This window comes from Heterostelium album (genome assembly GCF_000004825.1).
Source record: "Heterostelium album PN500 unplaced genomic scaffold PPL_scaffold3, whole genome shotgun sequence".
In the NCBI taxonomy this organism is placed as follows: Eukaryota; Evosea; class Eumycetozoa; order Acytosteliales; family Acytosteliaceae; genus Heterostelium; species Heterostelium album.
In genome coordinates, this window is record NW_008805065.1 from 255,065 (window position 1) to 266,627 (window position 11,563).

Sequence of the window (11,563 nt, forward strand, 5' to 3'; positions counted from 1 at the left end):
CGATCAAATAACTACTCTTAATCTTCTTCTTTCTTCTTTCTTCTTCTTACTTTTTATGAAAAAACTAAACTTTTAATAAAAAAATAAAAATAATAACTATAAAACTAAAACTTAGATTTATAATTATAAAAGAAAAGAAGATGATGTTGTTGTTTGTTGGGGGTGTTTCTTGTGATGATCATCATCGTGACAAAAAAAATTAATTTCGAATTATTTGATCAAAAATTGGCGCTTTTTTTTTTATTAATTATTTGTTTGTTTTTGTTTTTGATTATTATTATTATAATATCTTTTTTAAACCAATACAAATGTTAATAATGATAATATTAAAATTAAGAAACTGGAATATGTTAGAGTGAATCCAGTGTTGGAGTTACTGTTTTCATTTTCTTCGTGGGTTGCTGGATTGTTGTGATTGACTGGTGTCTGTACTTTTGGTTTGGTGGTGGTGATCTTTGGACACTTGGCGTCGAGCGATGAATAGGTTGGATCGCTAGCGTAATTGGAGTTACATCTGAATTGGTAGCAAAGCCAGTCGTTGTAGCACTTTGGACAGGTCTCTGGCAGGGTTCTGGTGCATTGGTTGTCGATCAAGCACTTGGCGACAGTCTCGGACATGTCCTTGCAAGCAGAGATCGACATTGCACCGTCGTAGCCAACACAGACCTTGTTGCTTCCGGTACAGGCACACGATCCACCACCACACTCGGAATCTACATAGCATTCCTTGTCCAAGTAGCTGTTTCTCTTACAGATATTGGCGTTCTTATCACATACGTATCCATCGTAGACATTACATTGCTCTGGACTATGACAAACAGTACCGATCTCACCACTGTACTTCTCTACACACTTGTCACCACTACAGACTTCATTTACCAAACACATTGAATCTTTAGAACATGATCCACCAGGCTAATAATTTTTATTATTTTAGAAAATGTTAGTTATATTGTTTGTTTGTTTTTTGTAATATCAATTTAAATATAAATAAATAACTTACAGTTGCTTTAATACATTTAGATTCTGAGCAATAGTAATTTAAACCACATTCATCGTCATCGGAACAATCTTTGGAGGAACAGACATCGTTAAGACAGTCGGAGGTGTCGACACAATTTCTATTTACACAACTCTCACCGTTGGCAGCTTCAAGGATACATTGACCGTTGGCACATTTCATCTTGGTGACATCAGAAGCACAGTCGCTATTGGTCGAACATGTACCATTATCTGGTTTTCTTTCTGAACAAATTGTATGATAACAAACTAATGGATATAGACATTCTTTGCTATAAATTGATTTTTATTTGAAAAAATAAACAAATAATATTAAATTAATATTTATAATTACAAATTTAATATTTATAAATTTAATAACTATTACTTACTGTGATGTACAAGATCCACCTTTTGATTTTGGATCAACTAATTTACATTCATTTCCAGCATGAACCAATACAATTGTTAGACAACCTATTAAAAATAAAATATTTAGAATTTTCATAACTTTATAGTTTTTTTTTATTGTTTTGATTTTTGTTTTATATATATTAATGTTAATCTGAATTATCTAAAACAATAATGTTAAAAGGATTTCTTGAATTTATATTTAATCTTTTGGAAGATCAATTTAAATAAAAAATAAATTTAATTGATTTTAATAAATATTTTCCATTTCTAATACTATTCGTATATAAACTAAACACCAACATCAAACCCACCCAATTTATCAATTATTACTTTTATCATCGATCTAATACTAATAAAACGTCTAACAATTAATGTTCAACTTTGGTTAAAATTGATTTACATGTTGACATAGATTACAATATTGTCATTTTAAAGCTGTCGTAATTTTGAAGATGAACTAATCAATATCAAAATCAAAATACACTTTTTCTAAATATAATAAATATCAATCAAAATATAAAATTAAAGGACAATAAATGATGATTACATAATATATGTTTTTGGGTTTACAAACTAAATAAAAAAAATGAAATGAATCAGTACATCACACATCACATTCACACCACACAATTGCTAGTTAGTTAATTGTTTTGTAGATGATTCTCACACACCCACACTCATCATCATCCACAAATCAACAACACTATTTTCAGTAAAAAAATAACAAACAAATCAGAATTTGTAAATAATTTATACAATTAAAATCTGACTATTTATTTTAATATGATATTTGATGATATAATAACCTATTTTGTATATAAATGATTGATTGATTGATTGATTGAAAATAATATAAATATATTATGAAACATATGAATATCAACAAACTAAAATCTATCTATCTCTATCTATTTTGAACCAAATAATCTTCTTTTGATCTCTTTCTTTAGGAATAATAATTCAGTTGCACTATTTGAACCAATGAATCCTCTGTTTTCTTGCATACGACGAATCAAATAGGGCAATACTTCTTGTACTGGTCCATACGGTACATATTTGAATACTCTTTGATTCTGATTGACGAGATTGAGTGAGAGGAAATCAGCCATACCAAAGAGTTGACCGAATTGAATGTTTGGATTCTTTGGATCGATGTTCAATTGCTTCATTCTCTCGACACCAAAGTTGACAGATTGTTCGTTGTGAGTGGCAAACATGATACCGATGTTTGAAGAATCCTTGAGGAGTGTTTCCATCGCTGTGAAGTAGCTGTGATGAGTCTCTTGGATGTTCGGCAGAATCGGGCTCGGATAGCCATGATCTTCGGCACGCTTTCTCTCGGACACCATGTAGGCGCCTCTCACCACCTTTGCACCCAACTTGAATCCCAGTTGCTTCGAGAGTGCCAAGTGGTCGTTCAACATGTTCAAACCCTGTGATAAGTACATCTGATAGGTATTGTAGATCAACGGCTTCGACTTGTTGTATTTCGCAGAGAATGCGATTGCAATGTGATGAATGGCCGCCTGGTAGTAGGACTGCTCGGCATCCACGAGAATTGGAACGTTGGAACGATAGCACTCTGCGAATATCGAATCCAAACGGTTCATCAGTTGCACCATCTCGACCTTCTCAGAGTCTGAGAGCAAGTTTGATGCAGCGTAGATCGCAGTTGGCGAAGTAATGAAATCAGCCGGCAGTTGTTGTTTCTGCTGAATGGCAGACAACACGATTTGATTCAACTTCTCCATGAGTTTGGTACCGGTCAAACCAGTTACCTTGACACAACTGAATGAGTAATCCGGATATTTAGCTGCGATTGCAATTGTCTTTTGAATCTGACTTGCAACGTGATCGAATGACTCTGGAGTACCATCTTTATCTTCAACACTGTAATCCAAGATCGTTCCAATGCCTTGATCATTCAGCTTCTTTGTGAATTCCTCAGTTTCATCGATAGTTTCACCTGCACAAAATTGTTTAAAGAATGTATGTTTAACAATGAAATTCATTGGTACTGATAATCCCCAACTAAATTTAAAATTAATGAGAAAGAAAGAAAACATAATAAAATTAATTTTACAAATTCCAATGGAGCGTTTATGCTGATAATTAATAACAACTTACTTGTTTGCGAAATTAATGAATGCAGATCCATTCTCTGAGAATATTTTGAATGTACATAACTTTAGAATGAAAAATGAAAACATAAGTTCACTTGTCGACTTTGACGAGTATATCTTTTGAATGTCGATGTTTGGTGGTGGTTGAGCGACTTCTCCATCCTCAACTGCAAGGAAAAATAATGGAATTATAAATCCTGCTCCCAATAATGGTACCATATATTTAAAATTTGAATTGTTATTATTATTATTTTGTTGTTGTTGTTGTTGTTGATATTCATTATTATTGCTGTTGTTGTGATTGTTGTTAGTTGAATAATAAAGAGGTGATGAAATTAATTTATTGTTAAATAAAGTATTGTTGTTATTAAAATATTTATTGTAATGAATCGATTTTGTTGTATTAACATTTTGATTGAATAGCGATGTTGTAGTGACTTTATTAGTAGGAGTCACAATTCTACTTTGACTAAGACATTGTTTTGCTGCTGCTCTGAACATTTACCAATAGTTTGATTGTTTTTGTTTTGTAATAATAATAATAATAATAATAATAATAATTTATTTGTTATATAGTTTGTTTATTTGTTTGTTTGTTGCTTATATAAAAATAATTAAAAGTTAACTATCTAACTAACAATGATATGTATATATATTATTTATAAATATTAAAAAAAAAGTACTATTTATAATAAAGATATTTTTGCTAAATAAAAAAACCAAAATATTAAAGTTTTGTTTGTTTGAATGGTTGGTGTGTGAAAATAAAATAGATAGTGATAATTGACAGGTTTTGTTTGTGTGTGTTAATAATTCTATCACTGGTTATATAAAATTGTGTGAAAAAAATGCTTCTTTTTCTTTTTTTCAACAAAAAATACAACGTTTGATGGAAAAAAACACACCCCTACCTTTAAATCAAACAACTTGAAATTTCGCCCATATAAATTAACACTCAAATCCCAAAAAAACAACCTAAAAGGTTTTTTATTTTTTTTATTTTTTTTATTTTTCTTTGCAAAAAAAAAACATCATTATTTTGTAAAAATATGTCTCCCGAACGATTCCAGATAAATGATGTTTGGTCCAAAAAGGTGAGATATATCTATTTTTTTTTTGAAACGATGATAGAATGATGTTGTTTCGTTTTTAATGATTATTTATTTTTTAAAAAAAACAAAATAATTAAATTGAACCATTTTTGTTTCCCGATATATGTTAAATCATGTTTTCGAATACCATGGATTATTAATCACTATAAAAACATTAACAAATACACCTCAGGTTTATGTTTTTTTTTTTGATAATATTTTATTGTTGTTGTTGTTTGTTGACTTGTTGTTGTTGTTAAAATTAGGATGTTGTCTTTGAGTTTAAGAAATCAACAAAGTACTCTGCGATTTGATTTTGTTGTGGTGGATGTAGTTGTGCGAATTTATAGAATTGACGACGTTGATTTCGAAGTTCCGCTGCATTGAGCATCGAGTGGATGTAGACACGCTTCTCTGTGCCTGGCACCTTGATCTTGTCACCGGGCAACGACGATTGCAGTGCGTCCAACACTACATTGGCAATCTCTTGTGTCACCGTTTCGAGTTGATGTACAAAGTTGGTCGGTGATATTGCTTGTGGCTGAGTGGCGTAGTTTGGTCGCAACTCCTGCACCTCAAACAACGTCTTGTACAACATATCGAACGGTAGAGAATGTTGTGGTTCCAAAGTAAATAACGGTGAATCCCATCGATTCTTTGGATTAGGTACTTCAAATCTATTTGTTAATTCTTCTAATCTATAAATAGTTGTTAATTGTATTTATCTTATAGTTAGTTGTTATTATTCCACTGATTCAAGTGTATTTTAATTATTTACAATTGATCTGTAAAAGCATTTGATTGATCTCTCTCGAGATTCCATTGTTTCGATTGTTCTCTTGGTGTTTGACAGTAGACTAGAAGTAATCTTGTACCAGCAGCTCTTGCAATACAATACAATTCGTATCTATATCCTTTAATATAATTCAAAGAGTCAGCAATAACAATAGTATCTTTTGTCAAACTTCTTTCTACTGCTGCTTTTAATGTTCCTCTTGTCATCTTTTCAGACAATGAATCTATTTTTATAAAATAAACTATGTTTAGAATATGTATGTATTATTAACAACAATACATTGAATAATAATCAAACCTTTATATCCTTGATTTCTATCTATTAATTGAGATTCTTCATTTATAATGATAACCTTCTTTCCCATCTCTTGAAAATGTTTACTGATATCATTTGCTCTAGCAGTCTATATATATTAAAAGAAAGATAGTCGTTTTTAATGAAATGAAACAAACAAATTAGTTTCTTAATTAAAATTCTATATAAATTGTATGATGATATTTACTTTTCCACTTGATGGTGGACCGCTCATAACAATTAAAGGCATTTCAAATAATATAAAGATATATAAGATAAACCAATATATAATTTGTAATAACACAATCTTTCGCTTTTAAAGTTTTGCGAAAAAACGGTGAAAAAGTTTTCGTTTTATTAAATATTTGGTTATTATGATTGTTTCATTCAACTTGTTTTCCAAATTGCTAAAGAGTGAATGATGAATATAATCAGTTAAATACAGTTATAACTATTAGAATGAGTTAATTTGTGTTTATAAACTTACAATTATAAGTGGTTTATCTTTTAATTTAAAACCTTGTAGTTCGTTAAGTGCATCTACGGCCAATTCAATGGTTGGTAATGTAATGAATGCCTGTTGTTTCATTCTTCCTTCTTTGTAGTGTACTATATTCATTTGTTCTTTCATCGTTGTATCACTCTCAAAGTATCTACCGAATAGATAGTAGAAATCATCATTCTCCAAATCCTTTGCTAGATTCTTTAGATATAACTTTCTACTACTGACACCAACCCTCTAGTTTCTTTTTATTTTAATGTTTCTAATTCTAAAACAATAATAATTATTAACATATTGATAGTTGATTATATCATTTAAATATTTAAAACATACCCTCTATTGTAATTCTATTGCTTTCAATATCTACTAGTTTCAATACACCATCTCTATATTTATATTTCCCATTTTCTTGAGATGTGACCGATTGACTTTTGATTCCAATTTTAATTTGAATTCTATTGGTGTCTATAACATTGTTGTTTGTAACACCTTGATTCAATGGTAACGCTACATGATTTTCTACATTATGATCTAATTTAATTTTCTTATTATCATTTAGATTGTCAACTTCATCTTGATCTTCTTCATCTATTTCGTTCTCCTCTTCATTTTTCAAGGTTCTTTTTGTTTTCTGTTGTTGCAGTGGTTGTTGTTGTTGTTGATTTAATTGATTTTGAAGAATATGTTGATTTTGCTGTTCAAAAGGATCGACTTTAAAGTATTGATTCTAAAATGATCGGTTATAAAGTAAATATAAATAAATGATCATTGCTTATTGTTAAAATAATTATATTGATTACTTTACATCTGGTTTAGGAAATATAGATTCGAAAGGTGCAGGTAGATTCATCTGATTCATTAGGTTCAAAACGCTATCATAGAATTTAGGTACTGCATATAATGATTTACAAATATTTGAAGCAATCATATGATTGATAGGCGGATATTGATATTTATGTTTCTTTATCTTATCATCATTGCAATTATTATTATTATTATTATTATTATTATTATTATTATTATTATTATTATTATTATTATTATTATTATTATTATTATTTAGTAATGCTGTAGTTGTTGTCGTTGTTGTCGTTGTTGTTGATGTCGTTTCATTTAACTTGTTATTATCAATATCTTTGTTTGATAATAAAATCTTAACTTTGATTGTTTTGTTGAAAACTACTTGTTTATCAATATCTTTGATTAGAGTATCACGATCCAATTGATTTCTAAATGTTAAAATAAAACATGCTTTCTTATGTTATTAATAATTAGAATATGTATATATAGTAGTAAAATTTTACAAAGTTTATAAAATATACAATACCATTGATTTATCTAATCTTTTAATTGATAAAGTATTATACTTTTGAAACAATTCATTTGTATCAGAGTCATCCAAGAACAAAGGTAAGTTCTTAACAATTACTTTATACTCATTGCTATTACATTCGTTATTATTATTGTCATCTATGTCTATATCTTTGTCATTCATCATCAAATGATCGAAATTTTTTCATAGACATTTTTGGAGTGGTTTTGAACATAAAAATAATAAATTGGTGTTGTGAATTGCCCTAACATAATAAATACAAGTTAATAGTAATTATTTAAGCTATCATTTACAATAAATCTTACAAATGCCATGAATTCTTTTTAATTTTGTTTGGATCTTCTTGTGGTGCTTTCCAATTTGAGAAATATAATGCTTGGTTTGGTGATCAATCAAAATTAATAGTGTTCTAATCACTTATTTAATTTAATACATAATCTGAAAACTATATTATATATATATTAGTTAATTTAGATTTTCTTCAGAGGTAGTTCTGATATCACAATTTAATATATCCATCAGATCTTTCCAAAATTTACTTGTAAATCAGAGACTATTTCAACAGGCATGCCATAATGTTTGAATATTTCAAGAGATGAGATTTTTTATTTTCTTTGACAAATTTAATTAAAAAGTGTGGTTAGAAATTTTATTTGCATATCATCCACACTAAGGCACAACATTCATAGTTATCACTCTCGCTTTGCGAGATTAAACAGTTTCTAGTTTCAACTAGATTAGTTTGAATAGAATCGTTTAGAGTATTAAATTTAATAGCCAGTTCCTGTTTTCTTTATCAGCATTAGGTAAAGATATTATTTTATTTTTAAAATCAATTTTCAAATTTAAATTTTGTAACGTCTCTGTTCCCAACAGAATAAAGTTTGTTTTAGAATTGATTATAAAAAATGGTATGTTAAATACTTTATTGTTAATAGTTATGTTTTTATTGATTCGCTTAGATAATGTAGAACTATCTTTATTGATACCATTCAAGGTAATGTTGACATTGGTTAGATTCTTGATGTCACTTTCCTATAATTCTTGCGTTGAAAGACCCGATTTACCATAGATCTCACGGAATTTGACAATGAACTTGTGAGTAGTTTCGAATTGTTCAAGTCTCAAACTCTTAAGATCAACAACTTATTCGTCAGATTCTCGTTTGGTACCGAAGGTATTGGTTAAAATAAAAGAGAATTCCTTCCATTTCATTGTGCGTTTCAAAACTTCTGCATCTTCTGCTGATGAAGTCGAAGTGATAGCCTCTTCTGAGTTTGCTTAAAGCAATGACACAACGTAACCTATCCCATGGCACTACGTTCTCAACTTGGATATGAATGTTGGAGTATCACTCACATCTGGAACGAATAGTGGGATCTTGGCAGTATAACCTTTGACTTGGTCTCTCAAATGACTGGAGACAAGATTGGATACCGAGTAGATCGACTCTTTCAATGACTGCTGCCTCGAATGCACCTTTGCCATCACCAAGTTGTGGATTTGATACTAAGAATTGGGCAGCTCTTTCAATCAAATCTTTGTTTGATGCTAATAGCATATCGCTGAAAGAGACTGCTCTGATTCTCGCTCTTGCTTCTCTCAAAGCTTGACTACGTTCGAAGGTAGTGCCAGAGGATAGGTTACGTTGTGTCATTGCTTTAAGCAAACTCAGAAAGATCGAACTCCACTGTATTTAAATGGGACATCTTTTAGTTGGTTTGTTTCTTTATTTAACTTTGATATAAAATTAGGAATTACTTTTAGGAATAGTTTTGGTACAAGAAATATGGATTTAATAAATGTAATAAAGATATAATTTACAGTATAAGATTTAAAGATAATAATTTATTTGATTTACAATTTGAAGATAAGAATAATATTTGATAGTGTTGAATAAATGTTGGATAATAATTTTTCATAGTGGATTTTCCATGGTATTTATACTGTTGGATTTCTTCGACCAGTGCAGTTGCCCAATCTCAGAAATCTTTTTGATTAACTTATTTGGTATTCATTATAGATTAACTTGTTGGTTATTTCTTTATGTTAATATTCCCAACACCATGATGTTCAATTTCAAATAAAAATAAACAAATATAAACAGAATTAAATAGTAATTATTAATATTTTAGTGTTAAAGAATTATTATTTTATTAAATTAAAATAATCTCTTTAAATACATCAATTTGGTGTAACAGTACTGAATGGTTTGCTCTTGGATGTTTAGAGCATGTGGAAATTCTTGACGTACAAGTTGGCTTGGGAGACACGGTTGATGTAACCAAAGGTGTAACTTTGACCGGCGTTGATGGTGGAGGCGTACGATGGAAGAGTGAGATCGTTTCCGGTGGAAACAACTCCCCAGATGGCATTGTTATCCTTCAATTTCAAAGTACCGTCAGCAGCACCGATGATAACGTTGTTGACATTTCTTGGACCGTTGTTGTGGACGGTGACTTGCACTTGGACGTACTTGTCTTTTCCATTGTTGTCAGCCCATGAGTTGATTACCTGTTGGGTGATGGTGACTTGTTCGCATCTGTAGATACATCCGTACTTGGCGTTGTCCAAGACACAACTGTAGTATGGGTTACAAATGCTTGGTCCACATGGGTAGTGTGCAGAGGTCAAGGCAACTGCCATCAGAACGAAAAGGCTCAAAATTACTTTCATTTTTTCTTAGTTTATAGTATTATTGTTATTATAATAGTATTTGGTTTGTTTTGTTTTTGTATTTAGAATAATTAAAATCAGCTATTTTATACAATTGGAATTCCACAGTAGAATTATTAAAGTCTAAATTCAATTATTAATTTCATTTTTTTATTATTAATCATCATTTTTAATGAATTTAACTATATTTAGTTCATTGATTTCAACCGATGATTATGTCATCGTTTTATAAATTGTTTTGGAATATCAGATGAAAGTAAATATTCAATATTTATTTCTTTTAATTAATTTTCTTTGTTTTTTAAAGTACAGGTATTTTTTGTTCAATGATTGTTAAAAAACGAATAGTCAAACATACAAATCATAAAACAGATAAATTTTAATCTATTATATAATTTGTAAAAAGTGAAAAAATTCTATTGTTGTATATAATTCAACCACATAAAGCTATTTTATTGAACGAATATTAAATATGTTTGTTTTTAATTTAAACTTTTAAGAATAACATCCATCTTATTTGAGTTCTAAATTTACTGAAATATCTTTTAAAATTATTTCCATTAATATTATTATTCAACTTTAGACTTTTTAAAAAAAATGTAAATTATCTCTTAAGACTACTTAATCATATAGATATTGAAAATTTCAAATTTCTACCAAAATTGTTTTTAATTAGATTAATAAATTAATTTTAGTTGTTTTTTATCCCTGTTCACAAAATAATTCAACCGAGTAATTTGATTAATCTTTTTAAATTTTTTTATCTATAGTGTTTCAAAACAACTAATGAATCTTTACCTGGATTCCTTTTTTAGAAGTTTTTAATGGTGATTTAAAAAATAAAACAAAGATAATCAGAATTAAAATTTTAACCTTAATCAACAGAGTGTGATTCCGGAAGGACATCACGATTTGTTTTCTTTTCCATCCACTAATTAAACATCATTATTCAACCACTTTATAATAAAATACTAAAATTGAAGACAATAATCAATTAAAAACCAAGTTAAGAATTCTAAGGATTAAAATAGAAGTTCGATCAAGATTTTTTTTTTAAGAGAATATAAATTATTTATTAAATATAATTTTCTTTATTAATGATTCTATTTTTTTATAAGTTTAAGTCTTGATGGATAGTCAAATGTTGAGTGGTGTTTTAAATTATGCAGTTTATTGTTTAATATCCGTAGTTAAAAGTTCTATTTTGAACTAGGTATTGATTATTTGATTCAAATTGTTTCATAAAGATTCATAGGGTTTTTGGCAATAGCCAGATGTCATTTCATATCACCTCTATTAACATTATTTAATAGTTATATTGAGTTTAGAATAGTA

At 29.0% G+C, this 11,563-nt stretch overlaps 5 protein-coding genes across 5 annotated transcripts; all 5 read right to left on the reverse strand.

The window, feature by feature from the left end:
* Positions 1-294: 294 nt before the first annotated feature.
* PPL_02670 (uncharacterized protein) lies at positions 295-1,823 on the reverse strand (the record flags this gene model as incomplete). The annotated part of the gene is made up of 4 exons (XM_020573649.1): positions 295-915; positions 1,004-1,292; positions 1,392-1,476; positions 1,814-1,823. The coding sequence occupies 4 exons, from the start codon at positions 1,821-1,823 to the stop codon at positions 295-297; spliced, it is 1,005 nt and encodes a 334-aa protein (XP_020435721.1).
* A 498-nt stretch (positions 1,824-2,321) lies between these two features.
* Positions 2,322-4,037, reverse strand: PPL_02671 (proline dehydrogenase family protein; the record flags this gene model as incomplete). Its single annotated transcript, XM_020573650.1, has 2 exons — positions 2,322-3,444; positions 3,541-4,037. The coding sequence occupies 2 exons, from the start codon at positions 4,035-4,037 to the stop codon at positions 2,322-2,324; spliced, it is 1,620 nt and encodes a 539-aa protein (XP_020435722.1).
* Positions 4,038-4,889: 852 nt separating this feature from the next.
* Positions 4,890-7,714, reverse strand: PPL_02672 (uncharacterized protein; the record flags this gene model as incomplete). The annotated part of the gene is made up of 7 exons (XM_020573651.1): positions 4,890-5,325; positions 5,406-5,646; positions 5,721-5,826; positions 6,205-6,413; positions 6,553-6,930; positions 7,129-7,448; positions 7,542-7,714. The coding sequence occupies 7 exons, from the start codon at positions 7,712-7,714 to the stop codon at positions 4,890-4,892; spliced, it is 1,863 nt and encodes a 620-aa protein (XP_020435723.1).
* Positions 7,715-8,698: 984 nt separating this feature from the next.
* Positions 8,699-9,209, reverse strand: PPL_02673 (uncharacterized protein; the record flags this gene model as incomplete). The annotated part of the gene is made up of 2 exons (XM_020573652.1): positions 8,699-8,832; positions 8,912-9,209. 2 exons carry the CDS (start codon positions 9,207-9,209, stop codon positions 8,699-8,701), a joined length of 432 nt encoding a protein of 143 aa, XP_020435724.1.
* Positions 9,210-9,778: 569 nt separating this feature from the next.
* PPL_02674 (carbohydrate-binding domain-containing protein) lies at positions 9,779-10,198 on the reverse strand (the record flags this gene model as incomplete). The annotated part of the gene is made up of 1 exon (XM_020573653.1): positions 9,779-10,198. One exon carries the CDS (start codon positions 10,196-10,198, stop codon positions 9,779-9,781), a length of 420 nt encoding a protein of 139 aa, XP_020435725.1.
* Between the last annotated feature and the right edge of the window lie 1,365 nt (positions 10,199-11,563).